At 46.2% G+C, this 12,003-nt stretch overlaps 1 protein-coding gene across 2 annotated transcripts in view; it reads right to left on the bottom strand.

Moving 5' to 3' along the window:
• Window positions 1-5,952: 5,952 nt before the first annotated feature.
• Window positions 5,953-12,003, bottom strand: part of FUT11 (fucosyltransferase 11) — a 293,142-nt gene continuing 287,091 nt past the window's right edge. Inside the window, exon 3 of one of the 2 annotated variants that reach the window (XM_069240528.1) lies at window positions 5,953-6,588. In XM_069240528.1, the coding sequence (XP_069096629.1) occupies window positions 6,441-6,588 (148 nt within the window). In that variant the 3' untranslated portion in view covers window positions 5,953-6,440. The remainder of the gene's footprint in view (window positions 6,589-12,003) is intronic. The other variant, XR_011205001.1, reaches the window with a different exon arrangement.

Raw genomic sequence — 12,003 nt, 5'->3', positions numbered from 1 at the left:
CCGTCATCTGTGAATTGCCATCTTTAAAAAGAGGCTTTTCACATCACTGTATATCAGTTTGAGTCACAGTGGCTAGATCTATTTGTCTCCAATGAGACAGCTCTTCACCCTTGGTTCAGCTCAGATACTTTGTCTTGGGAAGTCTCGGCAAGTTTGGGGCCCTGTCTCTCCCTCTCCTCCTTCCGAAGGTGCTGAGGAAAATTTGGGAGGAAGCAGAGTCTGTGATACTAGTTGCCCACTTCTGGCCTTGCCAACAATGGCTCGCTGCTATCCTCAATTATGGCAGCTCCACCTAGTTTTACCTTTCTCTCAACGCATTTCCTCAACAGTTTCCTGTGCTATCCCAATAAGTTCTTCCGTGCCTTGGACCCTATACATGGATATTGAAAGGGAATGGCTTCAGCTCCAAGGTTGTTCCAGAAATGCTGAAGCTTACCCATCACCCACTTGAGCCTGTTAAAACAAACACTGGTTACATTTTGAGAGATGGTCAAGATCAAGGAGCTTGAAACACAACATTGTGTGATCTGATCGTTTTGAGAGGTGATTTCTCAAAAGGTCTAGCTCCCTGTGTCTTGGAAGCCCAGTGGGCAGCATTCAAGGATTTAGAGTGCCTTAAAGATCTTTGAGGAAAAAAAAAATGTTTCTCTATACGCCTAGGGTGTCTTCGAAACAGAAGTTGTAATGTACACTCCCAGATCCTGCCCTGCTTCTTCCCATAGTATTAAAGGACTCACAAGGTTTGAACTTTTTTCTGCTTATTTATCTTGGTTATCAGCTACAGTGACTTTACTGCTAGCTATTATGTCTGCTCAAGCACACTGGATGCGCTAGGTACCTTACCCATTTCCCATCTTTACATTCATTTTTTTCCCTGATAAAGTAATTCTTACACCCAGCTCAAGTTTCATATCAAAACATTTGTTATTTTCAAACCAAGAATTTCCTGCCTCAAAATGAGTCCGATACTAAACAAGTACCAGAGGATTCCAGAGCTTGTCTGATTTATTTAGAAAGGACAGAATAGTTTCATTTTCCTCAGCTTTGCTAAATTTATACATTTGGCATTCAAGGGAAAAACTATTTACAGTGTCTTGGCGCAGATGGGTGAGATTAGCCATATTCAAGTCTTATTCAGTTCTAGATCAAGAGATGCATACAGGAATTCAATATTGTACAACCAGAGATTCATCAACTTAATAGGCAGCAGTTAAATGAGTTCCTCTTCAGGAAATTTGTAGGGCTGCAACTAAGACCCACCCGAACCCTTTTGATACTCCGTGCCTAAGCTCCAGCTCTCAACCAGCTGGACTGGTCCTCTTACGGACCTTCGTCCCTGCTGTCACTGTTGTTGCTGCTACTGCTACTCCTCCTCCTTTTTCCTGACATATTTACCTGTTTTTCTGTGTTCTCCCTCTGCGGGACTTTCTCTTGCCCCTTCTACCTCTTACCACCTCTCTCTCCATCTAATTTTACTTTCATCTCTCATCATGTCATTACTTTTTTACTCCGTTCTGCCCTGTTCCTTCTTGCGCCTTTCAACTCGATTTTCTTATCTTTTTTTTTATTTGGCTCTACGTTTTGCTGCGTTCCGCCCTGTGCCTCTTTTGCTCCATTTGACACTTTTTCTTGATATGTCTCTACCTTGTACTGTCTCGCTCTCTACATTTTTGTGCCATTTGACTCTACTTCTCAACTTTTTCTCCACTTTTACTATATTTCCATTCCATGCTCCTCATATTCTCCTCTTTTACTCAACTCTGCCCTGTGACCCTTTTGCTGCCTCAACTGCCATCTCTGCCCTTCCCCTGTGCTCCTGCCTTCCGCACCTCCTTCAGCCTCCCACTGCTTCTTACCTTCTCTCCTGTGGCTTCCCGAGCTACTTCCACTCTCCTGGACCTAATTAATGGCACCCACAGTGCTCCCATGCAGCAGGTGTACCACTGGTGTTTCGAAGCCAAGCCAGTCTGCGCCTGGACCATGCCCAGCAGCACAAACACTGATCCAGTCACCCTCTGCAGCTACCGCGCTCCACCTGCTCCACCCAGGGTGCTGCCAAGACAGCTGCTGCCACTCCACACCTCATTCCACAGTAGGCCCTTTCACCTTCCACCACACACCTGTACTCACCACCCACACATGAACACACCACACACAACCTCCGTACCACAGCAACTCACCTGCATACTCCTCAACACATGCTCGCACGGCAAACACACCACCAAACTCTGGGACTTCATCGACATCCACTCACTTTTTATCAACAAAACCCAGCATCGGGTACCACAGCCATTCTGACAAGATACAAGATCATACACGGGGATGGACTTCACAAGCCTGGCGGAGGACTGGTGATCATCCACTAGAACATATCAACTGTGCTACACTAACAGACCCTCACCCTCCTTCATGGAACACATGCACATCAAGCTACAGACATACGAAAGAACCACAATCAAACGAACCCTCGCACACCAACTGCACGGACCAGCTTCAGCCACCTCATCACTGACCTCATTGCCCCGTCTCTATCAGTTCCTAAGACTTCATTCTCCTGGGAGACCAAAACTTCCACCTAGACGACCTTACAGACCAGAACTGAAAAGAGGTGCTTGAAAGCCTGCAGAACATTAGACTCGCACAGCTCATCCAGGGCCAAACGTACAACGCTATGAACCCTATCTTCTCCTCTAGCAATAAGGTGAAATTCAGCCACACCACCCCACCCACACAGACCATTCCACTGTGCACTTCCACATCTCAACACTGCAACCCACCCCACCGGAAAAACCCAGCACACCCAGACGCTGCTGGAAGAACGTGACAGTAACAGACTGGCTCAACATACTCCATTGCAACCAGCTGGATAACTTCAACAAACTAGATAACAATATAAGAAAAATTTAACAGTTGGATCACAGACTGAGCAAACATCCTCACATCTAGCAAGAACACCAAACAAAAAAAGAAACGACAAGCAAGCCAGTTGGTACGATGATGACCTCAGAAAATTCATGCGTTTCTGTCAGCAATAGGAGAGGAAATGGAGAGCCAGCGGAGACACCACTGCCAGAACCACCTATAAGGACACACTCAAATGCTACCACTATCCGCTGAGAGAAACAAAGAAAAGGGCCCTGATCCTGAGAATAGAAACCAGCTCCAACAACAGCAAATAACTATTCTCTGTCGTAGAAGAATTCTCCAACCCAGCAGCCGCAACAAACACTATCGCCCCCTTACAAGAACTCTGCAAAGGCCTCTATGACTTCTTCCATGACAAAACCTCCAAGATCTATAGTAATTTCATTCACCAGCCCAACCAATCAGACCTCATCGGACACCTAACAACCACCACTGAGGACTACCACTTGATGGACTGAAGCCCACTCACCAAAGAGAGCATAGACACAATCCTGAAGATGTCCACTTAAATCTACAATCTAGGAGAAACCGTGATCAGTGACGCTCTCACATTCATCATTCACACCTGCACCAAAACTGCTATTTTCCTGTAGAGCAGGAAGCACACCTAGGTCAAAGCCCTCCTCGAGAAATCATAAGCAGACCACAGCAAACTCAGCAACTACCAACCCATCTTGCAGCTATGTTCCCAGTCAAAGTCAAGAACAAAGTGATCAACAGGCAACTTTCCAGCCACTTTGAGGTCCACTAACTTCTGAACAGCTCTCAATCAGGCTTCCACCAAAACCTTGGCACTGAAACTGCCCTCACTGCAGCAACAGAAGACATCAGCACCATCCTCTACCAAGGACAAATTTCAGCATTCATCCCACTCGACTTCTCCACAGCCTTAAACACTGTTTCCCACCCCATGCTCATCACAAGACTACAAGACAAAGGAATAAAAGGACCAGCGCTCAAATGGATAGCCTCATTCCTCACAGGAAAAACCCAAAGTGTAAGACTCCAACCATTCAACTTGGAGCCCAAGGAACTCATCTGGGAATCCCTGCAAGGCTCATCACTCAGTGCCACTCTCTTCAACATGTACAGGACATCGCTGACCAACATCATCAAGTTGCACGGAGTCCGAATCGTCTCCTATGCTGTCAACACGTAGCTTATCTTATTTCTAACTGACAAAACCACCACCACCAAAACCAAATTTGCAAACTGCATGATCAATGTGGCTACCTGGATGCGTGAAAACTGCCTGGAGCCCAACACCGACAAGACAGAAGTAATGCTCTTCGTAAACAAGAGCTCACCCTGGGATTCCTCTCGGTGGCCCAAGGAGCCAGGTCTGACACTCACCCCAATGGGCCACACCAGAAACCTAGGTTTTACCCTGGACAACAAACTCACCACGGCATTGAGACAAATGCTGTCACCTTCTCCTGCTTCCACATCCTACATATACTGCGGAAGATGTTCAAGTGGCTCCCACTGAACACCAAGTGCACCATCATGCAGGCCCTCATCATGAGGGGACTGGACTATAGCAACATAGCCTATCCAGGAATCTCAACCCACCTACCCCGCAGACTTCAAACCACCCACAATGCCGCTGCCAGACTCGTCCTCAACCTTCCTCATCAGACCCACATAATACCGCACCTCTGAGAGCGCCACTGCCTCCTCATCCAAAAAAGTTCAAAAAAATTCAAAGAGCTGCACAACATAGGACCCACTTACCTTAACCACTGCCTACATTTCCATCAACTCGCTAGACAACTACGATCAGCATCACCATCACTTGCCCACACACCCCACATCCACCGAAGCAGAACTGGAGGTCTTTTGTCCTCATTCATAGCAACAAAGACCTGGAACAACCTCTCCCCAATACATCCGAGCCTCCTCCTGGCTGTAAGAGTTTTAGAAAAAGGCTGAAGACTTGGTTGTTCAACTATTCAGTATCCATGCGGGACCTGAAGAGACATCCTGTAACTTAGGCTCTTTCTCACTCCTACACACCTGCTCAGAGCCTGGATATCCTCATGGATGACAAGCCGCACTCTACAAATCAACTTACCATAGCGCAAAGTAACATGACAGTGTTGTTTAGATGTTTTTGTTCACTTCCATTTTTCTTTTAATCAAGATTTCTCACCTACGGTCAAATAATTTTCCTTTGAGCCGTCCTTTTTTCGTTCAATTTGAGTGGAATTAGTAAAATGGGTAAAGAGGTAATAAAGTAATTACTTGTAATCTACATTACTCTGAGTTCGAGCTTTCTTGCTCCCAGCTGTGCTCCCCACTTACTTTTTTGGACTCCTTTTTTTACTTTTCATTTTCCAAATTTCATTCACTTTGGTACAAGCTGTCCCTTCCTGGGGGTGTGTGTCTAAGAATATAGAGGTCATGGCAGGAATTTGCTACATCACGGAAAAGGAAGAAAGACCTGGGTGATTTTAATGGAAAAGTCATTCTGTGGTGTTGTATTTACTGGGGTAGTCTGTCTCGGAAGATGGGACACCTAAATTAAGCAAGGACTGAGACAGGGAAAACTTAGACTTAGAGTAACGAAGAAATCATAACTGTTAGAAACACAAGTTTGCTTTTATGTTCCTTCAACTTTAAGTTGTGGACAACATTTTCCACTGAGAAACAGGGAAACCACTAATTGTTTAAGCTTTAAGGTATTTCAATTGTAAAGATCAAGCACTAAAATGAAACAACTTTGTCAGCACGGTTTACTATTAAAATTCCTATCTCACAGTAACTAAACAGAGAGCACCTATGAGAAGAGATTGTAATGATCCAAAATGTAGAAGAGGCATTCCTAAGGGTTTCTTAATAGTGTGAAAAATGAAAGACAAGCACTAGCCAGCATTACCAATTCTTCTCTATAAATATTTGCCTGAATTAATGGAATCACAAATTAAGGCGGCATTTAGTGCGAGGTGTACATTCCTCTAGGGAAACAAGACTGCACCGGATAGTTAGAAAAGATTAGAAGAAAAATAACTTGAGGTCTGCAAGTAATGAGGCGCCAAGTTAAAGTTTATGAAAGTCTTTCGACGCATTCATCATTGTAAACAGAGCACTTCATTTGGTTAAAGACTATATTTGCGAGTTCAGTTATGGAAGTAAAAAAAAAAAAAGAGTGTGACTTGCCCCACAACTGAGTTCGTTTGATGTCAGCAGTGACAATTTGTGCAACCATGAATTACTAATCATCAGTACGAAATATTCCCTTCCATCAAAAAAACTTTGTTAGGCCATTGCTGTGGAGTATTTTAAGGTCAGTCCATTCGAGCAAAGTAACACATGGTCACGGACTACAAAATGTAATTTCAACGCTTGAAGTTGTCCTTATAAACAGTCACGATTTCGGGTGCCCTCAATTTAAGAAACGCATAGTGAAAATCCTGAAGTCATCCACAGTGTAACCTTTTGAAAGACTATGCTGTGCCTGCAAGTAATCTGTTGGAAACAATTGTTTTGGTTGCACATAAAAACACGGTCAGAGATCAGTGCTGTATGTTGCGTCTCAGGAATATGTCATGCATGTAATCCCAAAATCTCCCCTGCTCAGTCTCGTTCTGACGAAGCATGGCACCGAGAGCTTCAGCCTGGTCAAGGCTCTGCCAATAATCCTGTAGCCACATCTGCTTCCAACTGAAACAAAATAAAAAAAACTTTTAAGAACAGAAAACAGCGGTGAACAGTGCAATAATTAGAAAACAATGAAGAGCGTGCACTAAGTTCTGTAGAGCAGCAGGGTTCTTAAACTTTTTTTAGTTCCATACATTTTATTTATTTTTATAGAACATAAAATCATGAGATTTCAAATAGCTTTGCTAGTTGGTTTCGGACTGAAGACCAAAATGAATTCAGGAGGGGGCAGCTAAAAAACACCTATGCACCCGATTGCCCACGGACAAGATGCAGCTCCAGCATTTGTGTAACCTGTCGAGTGCAGGAAATTCACTGTGAAGTATTTTGATTGCACGCGTGAAGAGGCAATTTTGTTGCATACTGATGTTTTCCATATTTTCAACCAACTTTCCTATTTGAGGTAGTCAATGTCACCGGGATCCAAATGTTTGGACCATTTCGCTTGTAGCGGCGAGTTTAGTGTTGGTGGGGGTTTGGAAAGGAGTTTATATTTTTTTTTAAGCCATATGATCTTATGAGTGCTATGCGAACAGATGGGAGATAATAGAAGGTTGAACACAGTGATTTAAATTAAGTATTAAGTGTAGGAAAGTACCATCTTGCCTGGTATGTTACCCCATATTTCACTGTATATATGTTGTTTTAGTCTATGTGTCACTGGGACCCCGCCAGGCAGGGCCCCAGTGCTCATAAGTATGTGCCCTGTATGTGTTCCCTGTGTGATGCCTAACTGTCTCACTGATGCTCTGCTAACCAGAACCTCAGTGGTTATGCTCTCTCTGCTTTCCAAATTTGTCATTAACAGGCTAGTGACTAAATTTACCAATTCACATTGGCATACTGGTACACCCATATAATTCCCTAGTATATGGTACTGAGGTACCCAGGGTATTGGGGTTCCAGGAGATCCCTATGGGCTGCAGCATTTCTTTTTGCCACCCATAGGGAGCTCTGACAATTCTTACACAGGCCTGCCAGTGCAGCCCAAGTGAAATAACGTCCATGTTATTTCACAGCCATTTACCACTGCACATAAGTAACTTATAAGTCACCTATATATCTAACCTTCACCTAGTGAAGGTTGGGTGCAAAGTTACTTAGTGTGTGGGCACCCTGGCACTAGTCAAGGTGCCCCCACATTGTTCAGGGCAAATTCCCCGGACTTTGTGAGTGAGGGGACACCATTACACGTGTGCACTGTACATAGGTCACTACCTATGTACAGCGTCACAATGGTAACTCCGAACATGGCCATGTAACATGTCTAAGATCATGGAATTGTCACCCCAATGCCAGAACCCGGGTACTGCCAAACTGCCTTACCAGGGTCTCCACTGTAACTGCTGCTGCTGCCAACCCCTCAGACAGGTTTCTGCCCTCCTGGGGTCCAGGCAGCCCTGGCCTAGGAAGGCAGAACAAAGGACTTACTCTGAGAGAGGGTGTAACACCCTCTCCCTTTGGAAATAGGTGTGAGGGCTGGGGAGGAGTAGCCTCCTCCAGCCTCTGGAAATGCTTTGATGGGCACAGATGATGCCTATCTCTGCATAAGCCAGTCTACACCGGTTCAGGGATCCCCCAGCCCTGCTCTGGCGTGAAACTGGACAAAGGAAAGGGGAGTGACCACTCCCCTGACCTGCACCTCCCAGGGGAGGTGCCCAGAGCTCCTCCAGTGTGTCGCAGACCTCTGCCATCTTGGAAACAGAGGTATTTGTGGCACACTGGACTGCTCTGAGTGGCCAGTGCCAGCAGGTGACGTCAGAGGCTCCTTCTGATAGGCTCTTACCTCTCTTGGTAGCCAATCCTCCTTTCTAGGTAGCCAAACCTCATTTTCTGGCTACTGAGGGTCTCTGCTTTGGGGATCTCACCAGATAACGAATGCAAGAGCTCATCAGAGTTCCTCTGCATCTTCCTCTTCACCTTCTACCAAAGGATCGACCGCTGACTGCTCAGGACACCTGCAAAACCGCAACAAAGTAGCAAGACGACTACTAGCAACCTTGTATCGCTTCATCCTGCCAGCTTTCTCAACTGTTTCCAGGTGGTGCATGCTCTGGGGGGTAGCCTGCCTCCTTTCTGCACCAGGAGCTCTGAAGAAATCACCAGTGGGTCAACGGAATCTTCCCCCTGCAACCGCAGGCACCAAAAGACTGCATCACCGGTCCTCTGGGCCCCCTCTCAGCACAACGAACGTGGTCCCTGGAACTCAGCAACTCTGTCCAAGTGACTCCCACAGTCCAGGCTGGCCTGGTTTGTAGAGGGTACCTTGGGTACTTACACCTTACACCAGGTCCAGTTATCCCTTATTAGTATAATGTAGTAGTGTTCTAGCAGCTTAGGCTGATAGAGGTAGCTATAGCAGAGCAGCTTAGGCTGAACTAGGAGACATGCAGAGCTCATGCAATACCACTTATAGTTACACAGTAATAATACTCAAGCAAAGGCAATACTCAGTGTTACTAAAAATAAAGTTATTTATTTGGGTGACACAGTACCAAACATATCTTAAAGACAATACTCCTTCTGGAGGTAAGTATTATACACAATATGTACAATAGACACCAAAATTAGATAAGTAAATAGTCATAGAGCAATGCAAACAAAAGGAAATGCTATAGAATGCAATGGGAGAAAATAGGTCTAGGGGCAACACAAACCATATACTAAGAAAGTGGAATGCGAATCACGAATTCCCCCCTAGACAAGTGTAGTGTGTGCAGAATCGCTGGGAGAGTAAGAATACAGTAAAGGTAAGTAAATTACCTCACCCCGGAGCCCAGAAAAACAGGAGTAAAGTACTGCAAGTTTCCTTAGGACACACAACACCACAGGAGAGACCCTAAATAGTCCTGAGAGGGGGATTGGCTACCTTATCAAGTATGGACCTATCAGGAGGGGTCTCTGACATCACCTGCTGGCACTGGCCACTCAGAGACCTCCAGAGTGCCCCCACAGCTTGCACAGGAAGATGGCTGAAGTCTGGGACACACTTGAGGAGCTCTGGGCACCACCCCTAGGGTGGTGATAGTCAGGGGAGTGGTCCCCTTTCCTTTGTCCAGTTTCGTGTACAGAGCAGGGGACAGGGGGTCCCTGAAGTGGTGTAGACTGGCTTATGCAAGGAGGGCACCATCCGTGCCCTTTAAAGCATTTCCAGAGGCTACCCCTCCCCGGCCTGTAACACCTATTTCCAAAGGAAGCGGGTGTAAAACCCTGCTCTCAGAGAAAATGCTTTTTTCTGCCTTCCTGGGACTGGGCTGCCCAGACCCCAGGAGAGCAGAACCCTGTCTGTGAGGTGGCAGCATCTGTAGCTGCAGGGCAAGCCTCAGAGAGCTGGTTTGGCAGTGCTGGGGGTCCACGGTGGACCCCAATACCAGATTTGGAATGGGGGGGACAATTCCATGATCTTAGACATGTTTTATGGCCATATTTGGAGTTACCATTGTGAAGCTACATATAGGTATTGACCTATATGTAGTGCACACGTGTAATGGCGTCCACACTCACTAAGTCTGGGGAAATGTCCCTGAACTATGTGGGGGCGCCTTTGCTAGTGCAAGGGTGCCCTCACACTTAGTAACTTTGCACCTAACCTTCATCAAGTGAAGGTTAGACATATAAGTGACTTGTAAGTTACTTAAGTGCAGTGAAAATGGCTGCGAAATAACGTTTGTGTTGTTTCACGCAGGCTGCAATGCCAGGCCTGTGCAAGGGTTTTTCTGAGCTCCCTATGGGTGGCAAAAGAAATGCTGCAGCCCATATGGATCTCCTGGAACCTCAATGCCGGGGGTAAGTAAGTACCATATATTAGGGACTTATAAGGGGGATCCAGTGTGCCAACTGAAATTGGTAAATGAAGTCACTAGCCTACAGTGACAAATTTAAAAGCAGAGAGAGCTTAAGCAATGAGGTTCTGATTAGCAGAGCCTCACTGACACAGTTAAGCACTTCAAAGACACACACATTAGGCCATAAACCATGAGCACTGGGGTCCTGACCAGCAGGATCCCAGTGAGACAGGCAAAAACATACTGAGATACAGTTAAAAATGGGGGTAACATGCCAAGAAAGATGATACTTTCCTACCAGAAGCACCTGACTTGGCCCCAGCTGTAGGAGGCTGGCCTGGCTTATAGTGGGTACCTTGTGGTACTTACACTCTGTGCTAGGTCCAGTTATCCCTTATTAGTAGAATAGAGGTGTTTCTAACTGCTTAGGCTGATAGAAGGTAGCTATGGCAAAGCAGCTTAGGCTAAACTAGGAGACATGCAAAGCTCCTACTATACCACTTATATCATATAGCACAATATCATAAGACAACACAATACTCAGAGTAACTAAAAATAAAGGTACTTTATTTTAGTGACAATATGCCAAAAGTATCTCAGAGAATACCCTCACTTAGGAGGTAAGTAATATACACAAGTTATATGTACACAAACCCAAAACAGGTAAGTAACAGAAGAATAGTAGTGCAAACAATGTAGAACACAATAGAATGTAATAGGGAGAAATATGCCTAGTTGCAACACAAACCATATACTCCAAAAGTGGAATGCGAACCACAAATGGACCCCAGTCTAGTGTAGTGTGTAGAGGGTCGCTGGGAGTGTAAGAAAACACTAAGGGTGTCCAAGATACCCCACCCCAAGACCCTGAAAAGTAGGAGTAAAGTTCCCCTTTGGAGGATGGATGTCCCACGTCGTGAAGAAGCTTGCAGAGGTGTTCCCACGCAGAAAGGCCGCAAACAAGCCTTGCTAGCTGCAAGGGTTGCGGTTAGGGTTTTTGGATGCTGCTGTGGCCCAGGAGGGACCAGGATGTCGCCACTTGGATGGGGAGACAGAGGGGGTGCCCAGCAAGTCAGGGAGCCCTCACAGAAGCAGGCAGCACCCGCAGAAGTACCGGGACAGGTACTTAGAAGAGGAGTGAACCGGAGTCCACCCGAAGTCAGAAGAGGGAGTCCCACGACGCCGGAGGACAACTCAGAAGGTTGTGCACTGCAGGTTAGAGTGTCGGGGACCCAGGCTTGGCTTTGCACGAAGGAAATCCTGGAAGAGTGCACAGGAGCCGGAGCAGCTGCAAATCACGCGGTACCCAGCAATGCAGTCTAGCGTGGGGAGGCAAGGACTTACCTCCACCAAACTTGGACTGAAGAGTCACTGGACTGTGGGAGTCACTTGGACAGAGTTGCTGAGTTCCAGGGACTACGCTCGTCGTGCTGAGAGGGGACCCAGAGGACCGGTGATGCAGTCTTTTGTTGCCTGCGGTTGCAGGGGGAAGATTCCGTAAACCCACAGGAGATTTCTTCAGAGCCCCTGATGCAAGAAGGAGGCAGGCTACCCCCAGAGCATGCACCACCAGGAAACAGGTGAGAAAGCCAGCAGGATGAAGCGATACAAGGTTGCAGTAGTCATCTTTGCT

This window comes from Pleurodeles waltl, chromosome 6 (assembly GCF_031143425.1).
Source record: "Pleurodeles waltl isolate 20211129_DDA chromosome 6, aPleWal1.hap1.20221129, whole genome shotgun sequence".
Taxonomy (NCBI): domain Eukaryota; kingdom Metazoa; phylum Chordata; class Amphibia; order Caudata; family Salamandridae; genus Pleurodeles; species Pleurodeles waltl.
This window is presented reverse-complemented; position numbering and strand designations above follow the sequence as displayed.